The following is a 27420-nucleotide window of genomic DNA, read 5'->3' as shown; positions in this document are numbered from 1 at the left end:
CATTCACTTTCCACACTGTTTCTTTCTACTGACAACTTTGACTGTATGAAGTAAGGAAATTTTGGTCTTTTCCATTTTTTCTAATAAATGTATTAAAAGTTCCACTCTCACTCTTTAAATATGCTTATAAATTTAAATTGTAAATTCACTAAAAACAAATCAGTGGATAGCTGGCAAAAGTTAATCATGTCATCATATTAAATACCTATATTTATGAAGAACTTTGCACACTGTGCAATCTGTCAGAGATAAGAATATGTTCTTGACTGTTCCTTTTGGCCTCTTATTTGTGTAAATTGCATTAGCATTTGCAGCTGAAACCCAATGCAGAATTCAGATTAAAACAGTCTTGTTTCTCCAATCCCCCCAAAACAGAGAGAAAGTAAGAAGAAAAGAACTCCCCAGACCATAGCTTTTGGGCTCCGAAGTTGTATTTAATTAAAATACAAAATAGGAACCACAAGCAATGCAACTGGGCACAACAAGAATTCAAGCTGGTTTGTTGCCAGTTGACACTATTAAAAAAAGCTCAGAACCAAATCTAACCCATAGCTATGCTCCTGTGGGAATATGCCTTCCTCGGGACCTTATTTCCTGCTCAATCTGCAGCCACTACCTCAGGCGAAGAATATCCACATAGTTTCCTCCGAGGACTCAAATAATTTAGAACAACTTGTTCTAAATAACATCACTAAGAATTTGGTATTTCCATAACCCTACATACAGCTTTAGCACCCTAAAAATCTTTTACCAGAGAACAAAAGGCAGTACAAGAAGCCATCCTGAGCACCAAGCCAGCTCTTTATACTGTTCACCATTCAGCTTGTCCTTGGATCTGGATGCACGCCCTGTACAGCAAACTGCTCCAGGCTGAGCTCAGCTGGGCAAGGTGTCCAGGCCCAGACCCACGGACACAGCGGTACAGACACAGCTGCTGAGGTCTGACTTCTGCTGGGGGCAGACCCATTCCATCTCCCAAACTCTAGCAGCACTGCACCTTCTGATTTGCTCCCTCCTTCCTCCTCCTCGTTACACCTCAGAAGCAGTCGGATCTCAGCTTCCTTGATGGTAAGTGACCTTCTCTTACCCTTTCAGAAACATTCAGTCTGACCTAAGACAACACTCAGGGCTAAATATACAGGCAGCTGTTCTCTCATCCTTTTATGATAGCACAACAGCAGTGTTTTCCAACAAGACACACTATGTGTACAAAGCATGAAAACAAATTGTGTATTTTTACTTTCCAAGATGACATTAGCAAGCATTTTAGGAACTGCAAGAGCAAAATAAAACTCATTTTATTTTGCTCTTGCACCTCCTAATGAGACTACTGTAAATGGCCAGAGTTGTTTTACTTTCCATGCTTAGACTGGGGAAAAAATACCACTGCAGCATTATTAAGCCTATGTGGTGACAGAAAGGCCTCGTTTGTAAGCCTTCCAGTATTGCTCCTAAAAAGGGAATACGGAATTCTCACATGGTTCTGACACTGTTCATCTAGACTTACAAAGTATTTTACTTTATGAGACAAACTTTGAGAAGTGAAGATTCAGGCCTGGATGATTTACAGCTAGCAAATTAGTCACAGCTAACTAATTGTCACAGCTAAATCTTGCAATGAAATCTAAGAAGCAGTTCAAAAAGTCAGCTTAACATGAGTCTAAGAACATTGGAGATCCTTTTGAAGAATGTATTCAAATTAGTATATTCAGAGGTATATGCTCTACTTTTAGTGGGACACCAATGATTTTCAAAAGGCTTTACTGGCCCTCATTTTTTTCACATAAATGGTAATTTCTTCCCCTTGATTCTTTATTATGCTCTTCATTCATTCCATCTCCATCCAGTCTCACCCTTCCAATGCCTTCCTATCAACCTATTAAGTTTCCTTAAATTAAAAATGACATTTACTTTTGCAATCTTTGCTTTTATTTTATCTCCCTCTTCACGATTTTACTTCTCACCTCCTGTTTTTACAGTAAGACAACTCCTGACAATGTACAGCATGTCACTACCAAAAGCACACTTCAGAGTCCTGCAAGGTTTCACTGACATTGATCATTATTGACTGAAAACAGTTTTCTATTCTTCTTTCTGCAGTTAAAGAGGCAAGATATTGATTTTAATTTGTTATGGGACAACTTCCTATTTGCATGGTATGGATTAATTTCAAGATGACTTCTCTAATATGACTTCCAGAACAAGATTGCTAAATGACATTGCAACAGACCAGAACTGAAATAACACATCATAAAAAAAAAACCAAAACAAACAACTGAGATAAACATCATGTTAGAATATGTCACTCCACAAGTATTTCTAGCATGAGCCTTATATTTACAGTGTATGTTAAATCTACTCTTTTTTACAGGTGACCCAATCCTACATGTGACTCTGCACTCCTTGTACAAACTCATACAGGATATTAAGTGGAAGGGTATCAGGTAAAGGATGTTAAGTAAAATAAATACTCATCAAAATGTCTTGCTTGAATGAACTGCAGCTATTACTGCAAACAAAATATCCATGAAATCTTATAATTTACAGAGGGAAAAATGTGGGTCTGACAGTTACTAAAAAGAAGTCAGTATTTTTAGAAGTGTACTATTGACACTAAGCATTATAAGAAATATTATCTGGTTTCAGCACACGTTTTAAACTTTTATACACAATTATTTTTTTTTTTTGGGGACATATCTCTTTAAGGAGAGCATCAGAATCCCAAGTGCTGCAGAGTAACTAAAATACAGATTTCAGGTCTGCTTTGCTAAAGCTAAGAAGCTTATGTGATCACGAGGTCTGCGAACATCTCTCTCTTCCCCTCCCAATAGTTTTGAACCACTTGACAGATATTACTGATTTTTGACAGGATAGCAACCTCTAAGGTGGTTAAATTGCTACATGCTTTACATAAACAGATGGCCAAGTGAAGAACCAGCTTCTGACAAACAGCTCCAATAGATGCCCGGAATGAGAGTATGGATTCACATCATATTACACATTAGCAGAGTCCACATGGAGAAAAACCTTACCATGCCTTCAACATAATAAAAATACTGATCATAACCATCAGAGGAACCATAAAATACAAATTTATAACAAAATGAGCTTTACTAACTCCAGACTTCACAGGAGGGCACACTTGCTCTTAATGGTGATCATGTTTAATCAGGAGACAGAAGAAATAGGCAAATATAATATGAAAGATCTGAATCATGTTATTTTCATTTTCAATCTTCTAATAAAGGTTGTCTATTGAAACTATTAATAGCCAAAACAATCCCTCTCTCAGAACATCTATTGCTAAAAATATCCCTAACAAGCAATGCATACAACTTTCTATGTATAAGATGAAGAATTTTCAGATACTGAAAATGTTCGTTCAGTAATAACCAAGTTGACAGTACATCTATAGATTAAACAGATGCACTAAATAATTTCTGAACAAATGCTAAGCATACAGCTTTCCTTCTAACTCATTTCAAATCTCATCATGGTGTGGGGAAAAAGAAAAAAAAAAGTGAGATTGATGAATTCTGTGAAGTCTGTTAAAATTGCCTTTATCACTGACTTAGGAATAGCCTAGGCAGCTATGGTACAATTACAAACAATTATGTTACTTGTTTTCTGTCATTTTACCCTCAATGCCAACACTAACTACAGCATCATTTGGGGTATTTCATCACATACACAGAGGCTGAAGTCATGCTCTTGCCCAGAAACACTAAACTTGTCAGTCTTGACAAGTAAGTCTGTGTCTACCATAGGAGAAATTCAGCTTGCTTTCTGAAAGCACCAGTTTGTATTTTCCTTATGCCAAGTACACAAGTATACAGTACATTTTCTGACGACCAATATCATCTACTCAAAATATTAGTGTTTTTGCATGGAATCATGTTTTTAGTAAAGACATATGAAACAAAATATTAAGGATGTAGCAGCTGATTTCATCAAGTTAAAAAAACCAAACCCAAATATCACTGCATTGTTTTAATTCAGCTTGTCATGTACACATCAAATGATCACAGTGGAAGTCCTGCAGTGAATTAATAGAGGTGTTCTGTTTCCAAATAAAGCCTTCCAGAAGGTGAGACAAAGTTTCTTTTTCAGGGGTCTGTTGTCCAAAGAGCCTATCTTTGAAAACTAATTTCTATCTAAATAACAATACACGTATTATTTAACCTAAAAGACAGCAATATCCTATAGCACTGCTGAATGTCTTCCACTCCCTTACAAGTGGAGTGGCCCAAGAGGTTCCAATCTTACTCCAGTGAGGTGCTCCAGTTTGGAATCCCATGCCAAATTTGTATGTTATGTCATGGCCTGGTATGAAGGTCTTGCAATTGCTGCTCCAAGACAAACCACATATTATGATGCAAAAGAATAAAATAAATCCACATCCTAACAATCACTCATTTATGATGGCAACTGACACTTGTATTTAAACTCCTTTCAAAGCACTCTAATTAAGTGAAGCATGAAGCATGGGCTAATATTTAATAGACCTTAGTAATACTATTTGTAATATCACATCTTGATCCAGCTCATTTAAAAATATGTTAAGAGGTTTATAAGAATCTTTTTTTCTGAAGTACAAATTTCCAAGAAGCAAGCCTTAAGTATGACAGTAAACACCTACTACATTTTTAACCCTCCTTTTAGACACTTGCCTAAAGCATTTAAGATCACTTCTTGGTTGACATGGATAATACCACAAAAAGTCAATGAAAGGTATGATTTTTATCAGTGCTGTTTTGGCAAATGAATTTCAATTACTAGGGACAGAAATTCAGGCTTTAAATTTAGTTCTCACCGCCTGTGCCTGTAGGCACCAGAAATTCTCCCACCATTTCCCCAGCCTGACACTGCCATCTATAGCAGTCTCGTGCTTGCAGCAGCAATGCCAGCACTGATGAGAACAGAATGTGTGGTTGTGCTGCAAACACAAAGCATTTTGTGAAAAACGGCTTTGGATCATACGTGAGTACAAATATTAGTGAACAATGAATTAAACTGGTGGAGTTTTCATGGGATCAACACCACAGCCTACTGACTTCTAGTCTAGGAAAGGTAACTCTTAAGCAGGAGCAACAGCACTCCTTTCAGGGCCAGTTGGGTGTATCTATGCAAATAAAGGATTTCTTTATGGAAAAGAGAAATGTAAAGCCACCCACCACACACAGAAGCTGAGGAAGCACTGATTTGGAACAGCATTATCTGCAATTTCAATCAAAGTTCAAACATGTAACTCCTCAAACATAGTATGGAGCCTGTCAGGAGCTTGTGGTACGAACTGCAGAATTTCACAATTTCAAAACCCTCCATGGAGCTTCATGTGAAATCTATAAAATTCAAAAAAGTAAAAAAAAAAAAATCCTAATCACTAATAAAATGAAATTTATACTTAAAGGTATTCACTGAGTAATACTGACTGGTGCCATTCCACTACACAATGGCAAGTTCATAAATATATACTCATACAGCACATAACCTATTCTTACCAGAAACCATAAACACCAAGAATCAGAAGCAATTGCTTCAGTATTCAGAAGTAATTGCTTTGAATAAATGAGAGATGATAAGCATCCCTCTTTCAAGATGATATGATACTGCAATTAAGCAATATTCAGGAAGAACAGACTGTACTATAACAATGCTTTTTTATCCTGAGCTCTAACTCAAGCCCACAGCTCAGGAGACTCGTGTTAGTATGTATCAGTGTAATTTCAGGCTTTTTTGTAGATGCTGTTTATACTTAAAATACCTGAAAATTCACTAGGACAGCTGTTGGAACACAAACTTGCCAAGTTTTCCAAGTCCAAAATAAAAGACCTAGTTAGCAAGTACAGGCATGGTCTCTATGCCAATTCCACAAGAGAAGTTGAAAGATACACGCCCCAGACCTTCCTACAAACTGGTAATCATGGGATTCTCTGAGCAACAGCTTCTGTTCCAGACCTTGCTCTAACACAAACAGAAAAGCAATCTGCAACTGGGCAGGTTTCACATCCAGATGAGTGTTGTCACCACTACAGTTCAAACCATAAACTTTGTGGGCAAAAGCACCTCTTTTTCCAATATGTCACATTATCCCAAATCACTCAATCTGGTGGAAAACATTAAATAAATTTGGCCTGAGTCTAGAAACAGTCTGGCAAAAGCATGCAAATAGAGCACCAGCATAAAATATCTGCCCCCCAAATTAGCCACAGATCTAGACTGGTTACTTATATCAGCAACAAGTATGTCCAAAATTATCATAATTATGCATAATAACATCTGAAGAGGCTATTAAACATTATTCAGATTTTAAGCCAATTCCAAACTACAAAGCATCATATTCACCTTGAGCAGGGGATGCAAATTACCTCCCATTTGTTCTCACAATTCCCTCTGAAGCATATTTTATTAGTCATTGTCACAGACCCCAGGTTTAATTTAGCACAGCCTTTCCAACATTCAGTCCTCCAGGCCATAAAACTGAAAGTGTATGAGCTGCATTATGAAATTCTGTCCTATAACAATAAAGTTGAAGGCACTGACAGCCCTTCTGTACGCACTACAATAAGCAAACCATTAGTGAGTATAACAAGAGCATTCCCGGTTTTATGTGGTTGATCAAATTCAAACTGAAATTTATTACATTAATCACTGCTATCCTGATGATCACCTCTTCCAAGACTTTAACAGTCCAAGATAAACTGTTTTACCAACTATGCAAATCACCCTCAAATACTGTCAAATAAAATACAGCCTTTATACCCCTGAAAAGGTTAGATTTTGTGGAAATGTAATATGTCATTTATTTATTTATTTTACCATAATTACATGCTAGAAGGAGATTAATACAGACTGGGAAAAGCATAAACAGACTATGCAGTCCACATTTGAAACACAAAATAGCATTTTAAAAGACCTAAAATAAATTTTAAATGGTAAAGTTCAAAATCTTTAGAATACATAATCTAGAGTTTAGAAGCTTGCAGAAGAGATTTATAAATGTCAAGAGCATCTAAGTCTCACACAGCCATTACATGACTAAATAAAATAATATAAAACAATACCACAAAAAAACCTGACCCATAGATTTGATTTCTTCCTGACTGGAAGCTCACTACAATTAATACAAGTCACTGAACGGACCCGTCAGGTGTTCCCACCATTATAAAAAGGCAGCTGCTATCTGGAAACATAAGTTAAATTATTTATCAAATGATTCTAAATATCATCAAATTCAGTGCAGCCAGTCATTCAAACGGCTTCTAATAAATTATTTGATACGGCTCTAATGGAAAGCATGAGTTACTCAGAAGCATTTGCTATTAACAGCACCATAGTAATGTTTTGAAATTCTACCCAGACACATCCAGAAGTGACACACTATAAATCACATTACAAATATATTCCCCTGCTTTTGAGGTATTATCAGCAACATCCAAGAATTTGCACAAATTTAAAAACAAGTAACTTTGACAGCCTTATGCCATGGTAGAGAACATGCAGATTTTTATTCTGCACAGCACAGAAGCTTTCTTTTATTTTCCTGCTGGACAAAAAAAAAAAAGTGCCCACATAATTTACCACATCAACAGCATCGTAAATATCAACCAACTCCAGAGCATTAAACAACACCTATATAGTACAAAGGCAACTTCTCAGTAATAACAGGTTGTACTGTATTGTTCATGGCACATCCCTTCCCAAGGAAAATCTACTTCAAGACTAAAGCCAAAAAGCTTTCCTTCTATTAAAATAAGTAGACTCTCTGTCATTCTAAGAGATTATATATGACACTGTTGATGGTGAAAGTATTCTAGCAAAAGTTGGGAGCAAGCAATCTCAATTTCAGATTAAGGAACACAAGGCCAGGGGACAGAGATGGGTACATTATTTGAGACATTTATTTAAGGAAAGCACCAACAAATAGTCTTCATCATTATGCATTCTTTATGCATTTCAAATTAATACGCTAATCTGCTATTAACTGCATTCAAATAAATAAGAAGTGTCAAGCAAATGTTTGCGATTAATAAATTTCCAATGTATAAGAATAAAATCTAGCTATTATAATTAAAATGATGTCATGAAACAATCCATTCTTTGGTTCAAAACACTAGCATGGCTTCTTCTAGTGTCTAAAACTACAGATGTACATGAAATGTACATGGGTGATTACGCATGGATGGATGTGAGGTGCACAGTGGCAGAATAAAAAGAAACAAAACCAAATTGCAACACAGGAAATTGTGAATAGATTAAGATAAAGAAAATCACCACAAAGATGGTCAAACACTGGCATCACCATAATCACAGAGACTGCTTAACCTCCACTCCTGGAAATACTCAAAACTCACATGGACAAAGTCTGAGAAACATTACCCAACTGGACTTGCTTTGAGTGCAGAGACAGAACTAAGTGATACCCAGAGGTCCTTTGCAATTTTAAATACTCTACAAATCAGTGGGTTTTTTCCCATTAGTTCCTTTCCCTATTGGAGGTGTACTTTTCCATTTTCATATATGCTTCATTTTACACAAGTCTCCCAATTATTTGTAGTGTCTTAAAAATAAAAATCAGAAACGTTTTGCAAGCAGTCATGATGAGGTCATTGACCGAAATGATGTAATATTACACATTTGGTGCAAAAAGATCCATTTATGTTATGGTAGTTCCATCACCAAAGTCTACTGAGATACAGTAGCTAAAACAAAAGCAAAAGATTAATTTACAAAGTAATAAACAGCTCTGATCTTGCAGGCTGTTATCACTCCATCAGCCTGCATCACCCACAAGCTGCAGGCGTTTGCAGATGAGTGACAGGACAGAAAAAGAAGGAAACAACAGATCAAAAAAAGCTCGAGTGACCCTACAGGAAGTATTGCACGAATCAGGTGTGCACGCACATCAGACCTCGCGTCTCGCACCGCAGGCACACCGCGGAGGACAACGCCATGAGCACCTTTGTTCACACGCTTCAGGGGTGACCTTAATGAAGCCGTAGCAGAAGCATCCTAGGTGCACCTGTGGATATTAACCGGCCCACAGTTGCCTACACCACTGAAACATATTTTTTTTCTCTCTAAAGAAGAAAAGGCTCAAGGAAAAAAAACAATCCCACCACGAGGCCTCCAGAACCAGTTTATTTCTCCCTCCTTAAATAAGAACCATGCTATTTTTAAGACGCATTGTGATGGGAAGCGCATCTAAAAATAAGTTTGCTGGCGCTCAGCGGGCCAGTGTGGCTCCCCACGCCCGTCCCCGGCAGGGCAGCCTGCCCGGCCGCGCTCCCCGGGGCCGCCTCGGGCGGGGAGGGGGCCGGAGCTGCAGGTGGGGAGGCGGCTTTGTCTGCCATCGGGCGCTAAGCGACGGCGGCATCGAGGCGGGCATCCGCCGGCTGCCGACCGGGCTCCCAGGAGCCGGCGGAGGGGAAGGGGGAGCCCCCGCCTCACCGGCATCCCCGAAACTTTCCTCCGGGCCGCCGCCAGGGAAGAGCCGCCGCTGCCGCCGCCGCGAGCCCCCGGAGCGGAGCCGGGGACCGCGCGGTGTCCCCGCCTCTCTCCCGGTCCGCCGGGCGCGGCCGAGGCCGCTCCCCGCTCCGGCCTGCCGCCCGCCATCCGCCGCCCGCTGCCCTCCCCGCGCCGCCGCCCGCTCACTCACCCGCGCCCGGCGAACGCAGCCACCGGCGCCTCCTGCCCGCGCTCCCTCCCTCCTGTCAAGTTGAGCCCGGCCTCCCTCCGCCCGAGCTCCCCCCGCCCGGCCCCTCCTTCGCGAACCGGGAGCCGCCGCCACCGCCTGGGCCCTCCCCCGGCGGAGCCGGGCACCGCCCCGCCCTCACCTGGCCCTGCCGCCGCCGCCGCCGCGGGGGAGCGGGGCAAGATGGGGACAGCGGGGGCGGCTCCGGGCAGTCCCAGCCAGCGGCGAGATCGCGCCGCCCCGCCCGGAGCTCCCGGGGCTCCTCCCCGCCGGGACGCCCCGAGAGGCGAGGGGGGCGGTGGGCTGGGCCGTGCCGTGCCGGGCTGTGCCGTGCCGGGAGCGGGCGGGCATGGCAGGCGCGGCCGCCTTCTACCCCTCAGGGAGGCACGGAGCGACCTGGGCGTCGCGGCAGGAAAGCTGGGCAGCTTTCCTGGGAGAGGCGGCCGGGATCACGCCGCGCTCTGGGAAGAGGTGTCAGGAGCCCGGCGGCGGGGCTGTGGAGCCCGGCTGGCAGCGCCGGGAGCGGCGGCAGGCCGGGCGGGTTCCCCCAGTGGCACACGATCCCAGCGCCGCTCCCCGCAGCAAGTGTGCTGGGTCGGATAACCCCGCTAGTGAGGAGAGATGCTCGGCGTGCGAAATAGGAAAGAGGGTGTAAAATCGGGACTGCCAGGGAAACGGCAGTGCTGGTAGTACCTGTCGGTAAGGATGTCTTAATCTGAAATCCTGGATGGGGTGCGGGTCTAAAATAAGGCGGAAAGGGTTGAGTGAAGTCCAAAAAAACAGAGAAGCTGCGGTGAGTGCTCTGCGCTTTGATCGGGAGGAGCAGGAGCGCGGTGCCGCTGCTGAGAGGCATCCCGAGGAGAACAGCGCTCCATTATCCGCTCGCCGAGGAGCTGCTGAAGGATGTGGTTTTAAGTCTGCGGTCTCGGGTAACTGAAATGGTAACATTATGTGTGAAAGGAGTCAGCCGAGAAAGACTTAAACCCATACATGTTGCTTTAGATTATTCGTAGTAATACCAGGAATAGAGGTAGGAACACGGACAGGTGTGAGAAGCTTGCTATAAAGGTGAATGTGTTTGCTTGGGAAATAAAAAAATTATCAGCTGTTAATACTAAGGTATATTTATAAAGTTCTAGTCAGCTTTAGGCAGATGGGCTGTAAAAGCAGGTTGGTGTCTTTTTCCTACAAGGAACACCCTGTTGCTTAAGCAGCATAGCTGATGAGGCCTGGTTGCCTAGGGAGGGATGTTCATTCTCCCTGTTCATTTCCACTGAGTCCTCTGGATCTCACCCTCTTGGCAAAGTCACCTGCAGTTTTTTCCTCCTGCCTGTATGTGTCATTACTCTTTCCAAATTCATAAGACACTCAAGTAAAACTGTGAAATTAGTGGTGACATTAGTCAAGAGATTAATTGGGGTGTCTCTTCTACTCCTTGAATTCTCATGAAATTTCAGAAAATGTAGTGTCCTTGAGATTTGTATCCAAATCTCCACTTGACTTGTCAAACTGACAAAGGCTTCAAAATCTGTGAGGGGCACGCAGTGACAGACAAAAGGACAGAATAATGAAATACTCATATAAACCTCACATTACTTAGGGTTGGTTCCAGGTGAAAACTGGCGCACATATAACTGTTATTTTGTTGTCTATAGTAAAGCATATTTATATTACAGTTAGACACCTCTGTGGGAACTAAATCACTGTGAATCTCAGTAATTACGAATGGTAATTTTTTATCCAAAGATGTATCTAGCAGGGTGTTGCAGGCTGGTGAAAGATTAGATGTTGTCTCTATATCATCCGTACACCATCTGTGCTGTGCATTACTGCCAGGCAGCACAGAGCCATTAGGGGAGAGTGGGGTAACAGACCTCTGCCTGCCTTTTAGTGCTCTTAGTGTTCTGCAGAGCAGCCTCTTCAGTGCTCTGGGCTGATGTCAGAGCGTTCAGAGTGAGGAGGCAACAGACAGTGTTTTCTACACTCACTGCTTCAGCCTTCCCTAAAATCTCATCTTTGGTGTTCTGTAGGAAAACTGCATATAAATATTTATACTTGAGAACCAGTATTCCCCTTTCTGTGGGTTCACGTTTTCCACTCCCTTTTCCCAATTAACCAGCTTTGCTGTGTTCCTCATTGTATTCCTTCACTCTGCACATGATGTCACTTGTTTGTCTTCATCTGGAGGCATCTCATCTACCCAGATGTGTGTCTGGGGGATTACATTATAAGAAAAATCAGAATCTTCATTTTAGATTTTGACTTTTATAACAATTTATTAGAAAAGGAAGGGCACTCTGAGGAGATAGAGCTAAAACACTGTAACTACCTTGAGCACCTATAATGTCTTTTCAGGCTGTGCCATCTTATAGATTGAGACTAAGCTCTCGGAAAACATCTTGGAATTTTGTAGGGGTGTCAAGTTTCACAAGAAGCCCAATTAAATCTCTACACACAACTTTCAAAAGCCACTGGGAAACAAGAATTTAAAGGTTATACAGTAACCTAATTTAAAGGTTACACAATATTCATCTCTTAGAGGGCAATAAATTAAATCTTGGCTGATTCCCTAGAGTACACTAACCAATGCAACTGAGCCACTATGGGACTGATGGTGATTGTGAGTGCTGGGACAAAATTTCTAACATTCAAGGGAAAAAGAGGATCAGAGTGATAATTGTGTGTGCTAATTAGAATGACTGAACGATCCCCTTTGTCTTCAGGTCAGCTAGATTTTGTAATTACATTTACTTAGGATATCTCTTCAAGCCAAAGGTTAGAGAAAATCTGATTTTCTCATTTTTGTAGAAAACAGTTTTGAGAACCACTGACCTCCTGTAGAAGGCAACTCTATCCCATCTGTCCTTTTGGGTGTAGAAGGAGGGAGCTATGACTGCATAATGCTGCATTTATCCATTACCCTTTGAAATACTTGACTTTATTAAAAATCAGAACCCATGATATCCTACATCACTGTGTTCTTTATTTGACAAATACCAGAAGCAGACAAAAATAGGAAATAGTCAGGTTGTGATGTGTTTGACAGTGAATGGAAAGGGTGAGCACTGATTTTCTGTCACTTGAGTACCCCTCACTCCCATGAAACCAAGAAGGAAGATGATGGCGAAGATGTTATGAGGGATATACTGGGAAAAAGTATTGGGTTGCTGAAGGTGGGAAACAGGATATGAAGTGGAAAATTGAAGGACATTATAGAGGATACAGGCTGATGTGGAGGAAATATTGAGCTAGAATTTGTACAAGAAAGGTCACTGCATGGAAGAGGAAGGAAATGGAGTGTATCTGAACTCTTTTGGCCTTATTTTCTATGATTGGTCTAATAACAGTGTCAGTTCTTCATAATAGTAAATAACCTTACTTAAGTCCCTTGCAAGCAAATTAGAATACCTCTGTTCCTACGAGGATGCTGAAAGCAGAATTTCCAGCCTGAAGTGATTATTTACAAGATGTGCATTCATGCTGGCTTCAGGGCTGAGACCTGGTCTGTCATTTAATGACCTGGCCTGCGCACTTGTAAAGATCATGTGATTTGTGTGGAAGCTCTCTAAAACTCAGTATATTTTAGAGAAAGAAGCCGGATTTTTAAAAATGGGACCTGTGCATCATTTGGCCTTAAAGATACCAATTTTTATGTCTTAACAAATATTTGGAAGCTACATAGAAATTTTATAGCACAACTTTTAATGAGAAGGAATTTTCTCTCATTGACAGAGAATGATATGAAAGAGCAGTTTGGATTAATTTGGTTTCTTAATTTCTCAGTTTCCAAAGAAACATGCTTGAAATGAATGTCTGGAAAAATCATTTGGGGTTGCAAATGGTAGTTTTTTGTTTGATTATATTAATAACAAATAGTTTTCCTAATTTGGGCATTTTGACACACTTGAGAGCAGAATATTGTCACACTGTATTTTGGAAGAGAAGGCAGCTCTATAAAGCAGTTAACACAGCTTTATTTACCCAACTTTTCTGCTTCTTCTCATTTCTTCAATTAATGGCCTATCAACAATGAAGGAGAAGGGAAACTTTCAGAAAATTTCAAATTAACATATTCAAATTATTTGGTGTGATGGCAAGACAGGGCATTATGCACCTTTCTGCTTGACTCTTGCCTCTTTTTCAAAATGTACTGACAATGAGTGTTCTTCAGCTGCTGCATTACATTTACTTACACTTTGGTAACACTCTAGGATCAACTATTTGCTCAGCTGGGACAAGTTCTGTTAAACATGTGATTTTTCAAATTCCTTTTCCTAAGATACCACATGCTACATTAGCAGAGATAAAAGAGGATGTTGTTAGTGCTAAGAGCTGACACTTCCTTTTTCTCCTGATATTGAAAATTACTTTTACATGAATTGTGAATATCCACAATTACATCATTTTGTACTAATCAGAGCTCATCCATTTCTTTAATTTTGATCCAAGAAAATCCTGTTTCCTTTCACTGAAGGCCAGGATCACAGGAATGCATAGAAATTACATTCTTAAATAGTCTCAATTATTTTCAGTGTCTGGAATGGATTTTACCTTTTAAAAGTTTGCATTTCTTAGCAGAGTCTTTTGTCCAAGAGCATCTTATTCCAGCAATGAGATTTCAGGCAGGACTCTGACAGCTTCTGACTTGTGAGATGTATGAACTGACCTCCGCCAGTTTCTGTTGGTTGGGCTGAGGTGGATAAACAGAATGGGAGGTGAAAGTGGAGCTGCTTTTGCATCTGTCAGAAATTATGAGGGGAGTAAGTTAGATGACTGTAAAACACCAGTTGCAAAACATGCCAGATGCAGATTCATCCTTGGGGAATAATGGAAGAAATGCGTTTTGAAAACAACTTTCATCTCTTCATGGAGTGAGGCACCATCTTGATGTACTCATCTTCACCATCCTTCAGATGCTTACACACTGTTCAGATGTCTTTCTCAAACTATTTGCTGTGCACTTTAATCTAATTGTACTGATTTTTCCGGCAGGAGAACCAAAAGATAGAAATTGGTTGCCAAAATCTGAATAATTAAGACAGTAATTGCTTGTCCCCTCTAAAGGACTCAAGCATTCAGACCAGTTTTCAGTGGCTGCTTGCCTCTCTGTCATTTTTACCAGTGCAAAGAGGAGTGCAAAAAGATGATGATTTATAACACTTTGCACAAGTGACTTTTCTAATAGCATGACTTGATTTAGAGCAATTTTGAATAGGGTCACAGGTGATTGGGAAATAAACCTTAATTAAGCATTTATAGTTGCTTAACAGGAATTACAATACTAGACCAAGCACAGAAATTATTTTCCCCATGCAAGAACATATGACAAAGCACACAGAAGAAGATGTTCCTCACTAAATATGCACTGCAGCAGCTTCATCTGCATGCTGCTTCCCTGATCTGCACTGGTGAATGGCATAGCTGTGCCTTGAATAAGACATATGGGAATTGAACTTCAGTCTGCTTGGCTGGATTTGTGTGTAGCAGCATGACCAAAATAATGGCCCATAAATCCAGTGTGTTTTCATTTGCTAAGATTCTGGAGACCCTAATTTTAGAAGCAAGACTTCTCATGTTCACCTGGAGACTGTCAAGAGTGTTAATAAGCCTACCGTGTGTTAACACATCGGCTCTTTGAAATTCTAGAAACAAATCCTGTCTCTGACTGTTATTATATTTCAAATCAAATGTTCTGCTGTCTCAATAGTGTGAGGTCTGGATGGATATTATTGCATAATATCAAATAACCAGTAAGAGGCCTTTCTCACTTAGATTTCACAGCATATAGTGCTTGTTTTTCACAGCTGTTACATCAGTGGAAACAAAGCTTCTCCAAAATGGGAGGTGAGACCTTCTTAATGAATTAAAGATCTTAATAGAAAATACAGGACTGAGATGACATGATAAAGCTACTTGAGGAAGAGTGATTGAAAAGTATGTATGGATGTGTTGCCTATATAAAACTATATGTGTGTGCAGCCCTTTGCTGCCTGAAACATCATCACGTTTCCAGAAACTCCAGCAAGGAAGTAGGATATAATTAGACCTTGCTTTCATGTTCTGTGCTTAGAATTCCGGTGACTTAGGCAGCTGTCCCTTGGCTTCCTTTTTTTTCAAATTTATTATGAATGATGAAACTGTTTTACCCATAGGCTAAATAGTGAAGCAACAAGCAGGAGAGGCATTTCACCTGAGGGCAAAACACTTGTCCCAAAAAATCAGTTGGACAAACAGGTGAAGTTGGAAAGATAGCATAAAATGGACAGGCTGGTTGCATTTATCAAGGACATGTGTGCCTACACAGCCCTGTGTCTTCTCAGCCTTCTCACACCTCTCTCATAGTGAGCTGTAGCACAGAGCACCAGATCACTAGATTTTGCTTTGCACTTGGGAGTCCTCTGGGCTGGAAGGGTGGTGAAGGTCTAATACAGTCTGCTTAAGTAGCTGTTGTAGCTTTTGTTTCTCATTTATCTGGGTGAAAATCAGTTTTACAACCTGCTATGTCCTCCTGGCTCCTCTTCCTCTACGTCCCTCTGGTGTAAAGGACTTACCTCCTTATACAGCACCTTTCAGTATCAAACAGAAAACAGTGAATCTCATTTTTCCTGAGTGTGAACTGGTGATTGTAACTGCAAGGATGAAGCAATAAAAATCAACAAGGACTGTTTTAACTTTTATGAACAGTTAAAGATGGGCCAAAGTGCGTATTCTTCTTTAGAAATATCAGAAATTTCCACTTCTTCCTCCGACCCAGATGTGCAGCAGAAGTTTCTAGGCTGTCCTTCTGATGGCATTAATTCTATACCTAAAGTTACCATACATTGCACAGGGCTATAATAATCTCCTGCTCTCTGTTGCTTGTGCTCATTTCATGTAAGTGCTTAGTGTGTCACATCCTAAATTAAAACTGACTATTATCAAAGGCTCTGTTTTCTTATGCAATGCAATCTTCATTATAGGTGTCATCGTTTTTAGGGCTATTGACGGAAAATACAAACCTAAAATCTCAAAAGTATGCATAGATGAAAATTACCTCTTGGAAGCTCTGTCTTCATTAGAGAATATAATTATGAATACTGATAAAAAATGTATACTATAATACATATTTCCTTTCAAACAGATCTTTTTTCCAAGGATCTTGTTTGAATACTCATTTTAATTGTGATGTAAGAAAAGAATGCTTGAATTTAAAAAAAGGTTTTGTGTTAAAAAAGTCATTAGTAATGGCTTTCAGAGCTACAGATGAAGAGTAATGTGTGGGGAGGATGAAATGATTTCTTAGTATTTTCATATTAAATGTATCTCATATATTCTTCATGCTTTTAAAGCTATTTGTTAGCACCATGTTGTTTACCATCTTGTCTATGTGCCCAAAACTGATTTAAACAAGTAGTACTAAAAAAATCCCAGGAAATCAGAGCAGAGGGGTTTTATACCCCCAAAGAAGACTACAAACTTCTTTGTAGGTATGAAGCACTGGAGACTCATTCAGTGTATGATCTCAGCTCTTTTTGGGTATTTCTGTTCTGGGACAATATTTCTCTCATGTTCAGTGGAGTTGATTTTAGAGAGTTGAAGGCCAATTTTACACTAGTCAGCAATAGGAGGATGTTTCTTTATTTGTCTGCTTTCTTATCCAAGGTGCAGAACTGATTCACAGAGGGGAAATGGTAGCAGAAATGTGAGAAATGTTTCAGTTAAAACACTTTTGCCATCACAAGTCACACTTTTGGTTCTGTGTCCCTTTTGGATTTCATAGTCTCACAGCTCCTACTTCATCCTATACATCTGAGAAACTCTATCTCATCAAGGATCACCTAGCATTGAAAAGTGAAGCTGAGGGACTCCTTCCCTTTTAATAAGTGTTTTGTAACAAAAGTGTCAGAGAACATTTGTCTGATGTGGCAAAGAGCACTTTACTCTGATGTAATCCTCTCAGTGGCTGTCAGAGTGAAAAAAGAGTTAGATTCTGAGTGGCTATATATGGTGATTTTCAAGATTTATGGCATTAATGCTTTTCCCCATCACAATAAATATTGATAAGTGCAGCTTATCAAAAGAGCTGATAACTCTTTTGCATTCAAATTGTGTATAGTTTCATCTATATATGCCATTTAAAAAAAATTAAGTTTAGTTTTCCTCTCATCTCTTGATTTTTTTCTTACTTCAAATGCTTCCAGTGATTTAAGTTTAATGTTGTTTGTGTTTTAAAGCAAGACTGCAAGAAGTTCCTGGGTAGCTGGATCTTTTCTGGGCAGCAGAGTCATGTGGGGAGGGATCAGATGTAGCAAAGCTACCTTGAACCCTGGAGGTCCACAGGGATGTCATGCTGCGGTCACAGCTCTGCTTCCCTTTGAATAGGTACAGCGTGCACTCTCCTTGTTCATCCAACTGCTGCTGATTGATGTAAAAACATTGAAGCTTTACAGGCTGTGTCTGAAGTCTTGTTTTATTGCTTATGCCACTTCCTTAGCAAATAAATTCCCTGCCTAGTAGGGCTTGGATAACCCTTGGCCATGCTCCCAAAGCATGGGAAAATGCCGGATCCTAAAATTGTGCCTGGTGTCAGTTTTGGTGGCACGATTCCTTGGTTGTTCTATGCATCTGTCACTGCAGAATGACAGATGGTGCTTTGTCCAGTGCCTGGAGCTGTTTGAAGCACCCAGATCTTCTCTCTTCCTTTTCTCAGTTTCATGTGTATTGTCACACAGGGACCACCAGGGTCATTGTGGGTGTTGAGGAACTGCAGCAGGAGCAGCTCGTTACCTGGAATTTTATGAGGCCATCACAGGATATGATGGGGGAAATACGAATTAGGACCAAGGTCAGCAGTGACTTGTAATTGATGCCACAAGCCCTGGGGGCATTTTTTAAATGCCAAAGGGTCTCTGAAGGAGTATATGGTAGATTTGCTCCAGGCAGTCAGTGTGGAGGCTCTTGTAACAGAGGTGTGGGCCCTGGGAGTATATAAGAGACATTAATTTTTGAGTGGAAATAAAATCCAAGGACAGCTGTTACCTTTAATTGTGCTATCAATAAGGGCAAATATATCTCTAGTAAAAGTGAACTCCTCTCTTGAGATACCTTTTCCCTTGCAGTGAAACTCTCCCACATGTTAGAGAAGTGATTAAAGAGCTAAAGAGCTGCCATGAACATTTTGTTAATTCCTTTGTGCTGTGCTGCTTGGTGAACCTTTACAAATGAGATTATTTACTCTCCAATTCCTCCATTGTCATTCCCTTGCCCCTTTCTCTGTGTGGTAGCAGAAACAAAGCAAAAGTAACTAAAATGTCAGCTTCTGAAAGGCATCATTTCGTTCAGTTACACAATGCTATTATCAGTGCACACGGAACAGAGCTGAAAAATAATACAGGAATAAAACACAGATGGAGAGAAGACAGCGAATGGCAGGGAGCATTGAAAAATGTTTAACCTTGAAAGAGTAGAACATCTTCCTTTTTCACATTGAACTCTTTAGTTTTCTGTCTTGACTTGCAGTGAGGTTAAAAAATAGTACCATTACAGACATTACAATTACACTGTGCTTCAGGAAGGGTAGGGCTGGTTGCAATCCCTAAAACTTTGGGTTAAGGTGCAGAGAAAATTCCCAGAACATTTTTGGGTGTTCCTAGCTTTTTCAAGGAGGGACGGGTGTCTTGTAGGAAATATTTGCACTACTTTCACCTTTGCTTTTATTAATGAGTTTCAAATTATAAATGAAGGCATTACATAAAAAATTAATTTTCAACTAGTGTGCACAAACAGCATTACAGAATTTTATCTTACATTTGATGGATATTTTGGTCCTTGGTTTTGGTACATTTTTAGGCTGCAGAACGAGTAACACTGAAATACTACTCATGCCAATGAAGAAATCATCTTGTTTGACCTTTCAGAAAGTGTTGATATTATAGATTTCTAATGAATGGAATAATAAGAGAGAGTAGCTCAAGCCATGAATATGTTTTGGTGCAGCCTTGTTTTTAGAATTAAGAGACTCTCTTTTGATAAATAATGTAAGGCATCTATGTATTTGAATGCAGAGACAGTTCTACATTCAGTCCACCATCACCACCATCTATCATACTGAAGTACTTTTTATAGATTTATGCAGATAGGAAGGTGTCTAACTTTACTTTCTTTTCCATTATTCATGTGTTGACCTGAGATTACCTTTGTTGAAATTACAGTGTGCCTCCTGAACAACCTTTGTTCAGAGCAGAAAAACCAAGTGTTTTTATCCTGGACAAACAGTGAATAATGCACAGTATTTTAGAACTATCCTAAGGGCACACACTTATTGTAAAACACCAAACACTGAAAATGCTGAATAATACGGATTTCTGCAACAATTTGAAAGTCCCTGTTTTAAAGTACATCATCCTCTGTATCATCGCAGCCAGTCCTGCCTGATCCATTTTATCTTGTATTTCAAGTAGGAAGATAACATAAAAGATTACCTTTCGAAAGATCTGTCTCTGAATTAGATTATCTCCTGTTAGGATTTCTAAGACTGAAGTGTTTGTTGCTCAGTTGTTGGCTGATAAAAGGTACAAGGGAATGTTCTCTGCTGCCATCAGGCAGATAATGACCTTAAAAAACTTCCCTGCATTGCAGACAATTGAACTGCACTTGGGATTTTCAGTGTTCACCTTCAGTTCCTGCCCCTGTGTTTCATTTGTCATTGATTACATACTAGCTCTGAGGCACATGAAATGAAATTATTTTATTCATCATTGTGTTCTGTCAAAAAATTATGTTGTAAAGCTAACTTTAGGTTTTTTTTATATTTGCTTGTTAAACAGATCCCAGTAACAACAGAGTAAAAATGTTTAGCACAGCACAAAAGCAATTCTCCTTTCAGTTCTTCATGGTGAGCAATTATCTGAACAATATTTGTCTAGGCACAGCTGTTTTCTTTTATTTTAATTCAAAATTAAGCAAATAGCCATGAAAATAATTATAAAGAATTACAGACATTAGAGGCAAAAAAGCCCACAAATCTTTTCAACTCCTCAGATATTTTATATGCTAAGAAACTTTGCTGTGTCAAATAAGGAAAAACTCTGAGACTGAAAAAAAGAAAATGTCACTTTCTGTGTTTGGAAAGTCAAGAAAGAGGATCTGGGGAACCTCAGATCAGTCAGTTTTGCCTTGGAACTTGGAAAGGTGACAGATCAAGTAATCATGTAAACCATTCACAAACATATATAGAGGACAAATAGATGACTGGGAGCAGTCGGCATGTTTTTAACTTGATAGCCTTCTTGAATGACTTGATTGCCATGATGGATAAAGGGTGAGCAGTGGATGCTATGTATCTCAACTTAAGAAAGTCTTTTGACACTGTCTCCCAGAAGGTCCCATAGAAAATCTAATGAAATATGAGCTAGATAAATGAACAGTAAGGTGGGTTGAAAACTGAGCTGTTCGGAGGTTGAGAGGCAAACAGGCCAGTTTGGAAGCCAGTCATTAGTGAAGTAAGGGGATGGTACTGGATCCAGCGCTGTCTAGTGTCTTCAACAGTGACCTGGACAATGGGACAGTTTACAGAAGACACAAAACAGTGAGGAGGATGCACCAGTTGGTTGTGTTGCCATTCAGGGGGACTTTCACAGGCTGGAGAGATGGGCTAACAAGGACTTCACATGGTTCAACAAAGGAAAAAGCCAATCCCTTCCTCTGTTTGGAGGAATGATGCCGTGTACCAGTACACACTGGGGACCCACCCATTGGCGGGCAGCTCTGAAGGACTTGAGAGTCCTTGTGGAGAGCTAATAGGTTCATAGCCAGGAAAGTGTCTTTGCAGTAAAAACCAGCAAAGCTTCCTGGGCTGAGGTAGGAAGAGTGTTTCCACCAGGTCATGAGAAGTGATCATTCATCTCTGCTCAGCCCTGGAGAGGCACATCTGGAGTGCTGGGTCCATATCAGGGCTCCCCAGCATAGGGCAGACATACGTTCTGAGGTGTCACTAAGGAAGGTGTCCATGAGGATCCTTCAGGGCCAGAAGCACCTGACATGCAGGAGGAGGATGAGAGAGCTGGGACAGCTCGTCCTGGAGAAGAGAAGTCTCAGTGAGGATCTTAAAAATGTGTTTCAATTCCTGTTGTGGAAGAGCAAAGAAGAGAGAGACAGACTTCTCTTTGTCATACTCAATGCCAGGACAGAAGCACAAATTTAAATACAGGAAATTCTGTTTAAATGTAAGCAAAATAAAAACTCTTTACTATATGATTGTCAAACACTGGAAGAGGCAACCCAGAGATGTTGTGACATCTTCATTCTTGAAATACACTCAAAACCAAGATGGACATAATCCTGGAAGACCTGCTAGTTGCTCCAACTTGAGTTCATATTTTGGATTAGATCTCCAGAGGTGCCTTCCATCTTCAATTTCTCTTTGGTTCTGTGATTCTGTAATCTCTATTTGCATAATTTTTCCTTTATTGCTTTTTAACAATCTGTCTTGCATTTTTTGCAACTTATCAGAGGAGGACAGGGCCATCAGGATGTACAAATTAAAGAAAAAAATAGCAGTTTTGAAAAGATCAAATCATTTTTAAGAATGTACCATGACACTTTGATGTTTGAGATATTTTAGTCAGAAAAAGGATAGCTTTTGTCTTCTTTCACAGTAATAGGCAGTTCTGTTACTACACACGGAAACCCAAAACATAAAAATTTGAATTAAATTGTTATTTTTTATTAATGGCATACTTTAAATATTAATCTGTTGGAACAGATTGAAAATTAATATGGAAAAGTGTAATTCTGTCATTATGAATCAAATTTGGGTGGGCAGACAAGGCTGGATAAACTCAATTTCTACTTTATCCCAAAGTTCAAGAGAAAGTGAGTTTTAAGTGAAGATTTTGTCAAGGAGAGGAAAGGATGAAGTGCCTACAGTGGAGTAGTCAAGACTGGTTTTCCATCTTATCCCCACTCTTTAGCTAGTGCAATGCACATGGTTTGCTACTGAGGTGCAGCAGTTTGTATGTCAGGAGAGGCTGCACCGGAGGAAATTGCCTCTTCAAGACAGGCACATGAAGTCTGGATGATGGCTAGCTGCCTGCAGATCTGCTTGCAGGGGCAACATATATTTTAGCTGGCACAGCAGCCTTTCTGGGGTGCTGGCCTTCAACTTTTGCCCCAGTATTTCATCACCTCTCTGCAGTACTGTGGCGGTACCAGTTGTAGTTTCTCTGGGTCTGGATTGAAGGCACTTGAGATGGCAGTTCATGTTCGGACTCGGGTGTTGATTATTTCTTATCAGTAAAACAGTCTCACTACTGTGAGTTTGGCAGCTCTTCATCACCAAGGCACAAAACAGCTGACAATCTCTTGTTACAAGGTCTTTTAAGACTAAACTATCCAATTAAGAACTGACACCTAGATTATTTTCCCTTTTAACCCAATAACTGATCTCAAAGAGCCCGCAATGCAGGCTTTTCTGCCCATATACAAAATGCCACCCAAACCCATGAAGAAGGAAGAAGAAGCGTGAAGAAGAAACCCAGGATGACACCCTGTGCCCTCCATCTTTCTTCCATCCACAACATACTAAAAATCCCCAAACCCTAAATTTCTCACCAAGTGATACACCTACACTACTCTCTACAATCTATTTCACACTTTTGTGGATTCTAGTCTATCTTGAAGTCTAGGAAGCTTTCTCCATGAATGAGGGTCAAAGTCAGTGCTTCCCTGGGAGTGAGGGCACCCCAGAGCAGACAGAGAAATATTCCCTGTTCCCTAGGTTTCCACACAGTACCAGCAGTGGGACTGCTTTGCTCCTCCCCTGGCATTCCCATCCATTGTGGTAGGTAGCATGGTTGTGTGCAGAGTCCTGGTGTGTCTGAGGTAGGGCATTTCCTATAGCACTCCAACAGCCAGACCCAACTTCACCTGCACAGATACAGGCAGAGAAACCGCAGATACAAACATCAAGCTGCTCTGGCTCCTCTGCCCCTGGACTCCTGCTCTGCTGCCACCAGGCACATGCTGAACCCAGGAGGCTCCAGGGAATGTGCAGGACAAGTAGGACAGTGTCTACAGAATTAAGACACCCAGTGAGTTGGTCAGTACTGGAAAGTAGGTCGACTGTGTCATTATCTGAGAAAACCTTTTGGTACCTAAATGGAAATATAGATACCTTGAGGCAGAATCCCATGCTGAAGTCTGTGCTGTGAAGATTCTAAACTTCACAACTGGGCTCATTGCCACAGTAAAATGACCTTATTATTCATGTCCTGCTTTCATGGTAGTTCAAATATATCCATCATATTTTGGAGTCTGGGTGGGCCTGAAGCACACACTCAGTCTCACCATCTCAGCTCTGAAATGTTGACTCTTCAGGCTCCTCATTTTCAGTGATTTTCCCACACACTCGTTTTTCTCCATTTCTGGATCTTCCTCATTGTTCCAAACCCCTTTGATGACATTTGGGAATGATTTATGAACTAGAGCTTCTTATCTTTATGAAATATTGCAACAAATTAGAAGTTTGCTGAAAGCTTTGCTTTATTCTCTCTCTAAGAGCTTGGTTCTTCTGCTTATAACAGGTCAGCAACTCATATGCAATAAAGTCAATATATAGCTAAGGTGCTTGTGAAAACATAGGTTATAACGGGGCCTTGTTCCTCCTTACAAGTACCTCAGTGCCATAAATACTCCCCATAAGCATGTGCTTGCCCATGCTGCCAGGATGCCTATGCTTCATAAAACCTGGTGCAATGAAAACTGAATTGACTGCTTTCAAGGATCGTTCTGAGAGCTTCATTATTTAATTCTTATTTCAGTCTGGGCTCTGTTGCTTACACAGGAAGTTTCACTTGACTTTTAGTGCCTTAAAATATAGTAATAACACTGCTCAGGTCTTGCAGTCCTGAGTAGTGACTTTACATGCACAAAGAGACATTCACCTCTCTGCAGAGCTCATATATTACTTAAATCCTACAAGATTAATTTAGATTTACACATTGCATAGACTGTTCTGGCTTTCTCCCACCAAAGACTTCCAATCCTGGGAGAAATACCTTGCCTCAAAGATGTATCCTGAAATAGGTGATACAGACCAAATGAGTTAAAGATCCTTTCCCTTAATCTGTATATATTATATGAAGATTAGATAAACTGACTCCCTGGGGGAGGGAGATGAATAGCAGACATGTATTTGCTGTTTTTGTCAATTTCTGAATGTACACAACATAAAATATTTTGAGCAATACTTACTCCTCACCAATGGTTAACTAGAATTCCTCTGGCAGAACTGATTTGGTTTGAATTGAATATTCAACAAAGGAAGTCACACACACAGAGCATTGTTTGGAATTTCCACCTGGAATGAGGAGAGGATTTCAGTGACAAATGCACGATTCCAGCAGATGGCATCAGTGAATACTATTGAAAAAATATTGATTGTCAGTTGCAACATTCCTGTGTATGTGATTCCTTAACTCTGATGCTTGAAGGGCTTTTTTTTGTATGGAACAAAATAAAACATGCTAACCTATGAAAACACAATGATGATGGAGGCTAGCCAGATCACACCTGTGGGGAAAGAAAATTCAGAACAAAGAACATTGAAATTGTCTTTCCTCTCTTTCCTTTCTTCCGACCACTTTTCATTCTTTTCCATTATTTTATTATAATTTGAATGTATCTGTAGTGTATAGATACCAATTTTATGTTAGAAACAGCTCCTCAATATTTTCTGCTGTCACACTGCCTTCTTATATATCATATATCACGTGTTCCCATCTGTTACACAGCAAGATGTGAATAAGTTGTAAGAAGTTACTATAGAAACACAATTAATGCACAGCATGGGTGGGCTTGTGATTCCACAGAGATCTGGTCTCTCAACCAGAAATGCTGCAGTGAACCTGAAGCCGAAACCACCTGCAGATCTCTCCTGTAGCATGGAAAAACCAACACATTTCCCAGCATCATAACAAACTGATTGAGGCATGCATTCATTTCAGACTGGTTGCTTTGGTTCTACATTAATATCTGTCCCAAAGTACCGATGGAAGAACATGTGCAGCACAAGCTGTGCAACTCAGATTTTAATCACTTTGTGCTGTGTTTCAGAGCAAGATTTTACTGTTCACCAAGTGGCAATGCCATGGAGTGGAGAGCTGTGACAAGTAGCTGAGAGCCATTGAAAGAGCCATTTATGTCAAGATCCCAGCACCTGTGTCTTGAGTTTGTGTGGCAAGGATTCAGCTGTGGGAGTGCTACAGGGGTGCCTTGTGTGAGAAGCTGCCAGAAGCTTCCTCCATGTCTGACAAAGCCAATACCAGCCAGCTCCAAGATGGATCTGACACTCATAGAGGCTGAGCCCATCAGCAACAGTGGTAGCAATTCTGGGATAACAGTATTTAAGGAGTGGCGGAGGGGGAGAAATGGAAGAACAGCAGAGAAAATAATTAAAATACGCAAAACAGCCCTGCAGACGCCAAAGTCAGTGAAGAAGGGAGGGGGAGGAGGTGCTCCAGGTGCCAGAACAGAGATTCCCTTGCCCATGCTGAAGCAGCTGAGTGACCCCTGTAGCCCATGGAAGATCTCATGCCACAGCAGGTGGATGCCCAGAGGAGACTGTGACCCTGTGGAAAGCCTATGTTGGAGAGGGCTCTTAGCAGAGACCTGTGGCCCTGTGGAGAGAAGAGCCCATGCTGGAGAAGGTTATGCTGCCGGGACTTGGGATCTCACAGGGGATCCACACAGGATCAGCCTGTTCCTGAAGAATTACACTGCATGGAAGGGATCCATGCTGGAGCAATTTGTGAAGAGCTGCAGCCCATGGGAAGGACCCATGGAAGACTGCTTCTGTGGGAGGAACCATATGCTGGAGCAGAGAAGGAGTGTGAGGAGTCCTCACCCTGAGAAGGAAGGAGCAGTTAGACTACATGTGATGAACTGAGTATGGCCTCCTCCCCCTGAGGGGAGGAGGGAGAGAAAATTGGGGGTAAAGTTGGGCCTGGAAAGGAGGGATCAGGGGAAGGTGTTTTTAAGATTTGGGTTTACTTCTTGTTATCCTACTCTGGTTTGATTTGCAATAAATTCAGGTAATTTCCCCAAATCAAACTTGTTTTGCACATGATAGTAGTGGCTGTTTGGTGTCACCCTGCCCAGCTGAGAAGGGGAGTGATAAAGCAGCTTTGATGTGTGCCAGGGTCAACCCACCACAAATTAAAAACAGGCTCTTGCTTAGAAATACAGTTGGGAACAAATAATCCATCAATCCATAGAGATATAAGAATCACTGCTGTCTGCTGCTTTCCAGGATGGATTTTGTTGAAGGGAAGGACAAACATGAAATACATATCCATCATCAAATATGTCAACAACAAGACTAATACCTCTGTCAATAGCATGCAATGAACCCCATGATATGGCATGGTAAACTTTTCATCTACAATTTTATCTTTATGCTCTCCACAGTATTTAATATCAAAAACTCTAATAAGGAACAAATATACTCGCATTAGACAATCAGCACCTATTTAAGAAATTGATTTTACAGTTTACTGAAAAAGAGCAATGAAATACTCCCTCAATAATATACTTAAATGTTTAGCTAAACCTGGGGTAGCACAAAAAAAAAAATTAACCCTTTGTTTGTGGCATCAGAATTCATTTGCTATGGAGCTAGAAAACTCCTAATTTCAAATGAGAGAGTGAAAGTTGGTGTCAGGGTAAAAGAGTGGAAGCGTTGCCAAATG

General features: G+C 40.6%; 2 protein-coding genes across 4 annotated transcripts in view; one reads left to right on the top strand and one right to left on the bottom strand.

Annotated features, from left to right (window-relative positions):
- Positions 1-9978, bottom strand: part of LOC102066586 (protein furry homolog) — a 223907-nt gene extending 213929 nt beyond the window's left edge. For 2 of the 3 annotated variants that reach the window (XM_074535306.1, XM_074535308.1), the window contains exon 1: positions 9659-9811. The gene's annotated coding sequence lies outside the window, so the exon portion shown is untranslated. Of the gene's footprint in view, positions 1-9658; positions 9812-9836 lie in introns of those variants that run through there. The other variant, XM_074535307.1, reaches the window with a different exon arrangement.
- On the top strand, positions 8179-27102 carry LOC141728294 (uncharacterized). The gene is made up of 3 exons (XM_074536193.1): positions 8179-8188; positions 9231-10393; positions 25787-27102. The coding sequence occupies exons 1-2, from the start codon at positions 8179-8181 to the stop codon at positions 10295-10297; spliced, it is 1077 nt and encodes a 358-aa protein (XP_074392294.1). The 3' UTR covers positions 10298-10393; positions 25787-27102.
- Positions 27103-27420: the final 318 nt, after the last annotated feature.

The sequence above is a fragment of the Zonotrichia albicollis genome, chromosome 2 (assembly GCF_047830755.1).
Source record: "Zonotrichia albicollis isolate bZonAlb1 chromosome 2, bZonAlb1.hap1, whole genome shotgun sequence".
Taxonomy (NCBI): Eukaryota; Metazoa; Chordata; class Aves; order Passeriformes; family Passerellidae; genus Zonotrichia; species Zonotrichia albicollis.
The sequence above is the reverse complement of the archived record's forward strand: the minus strand, read 5'-3'. Positions and strand labels throughout refer to the sequence as shown.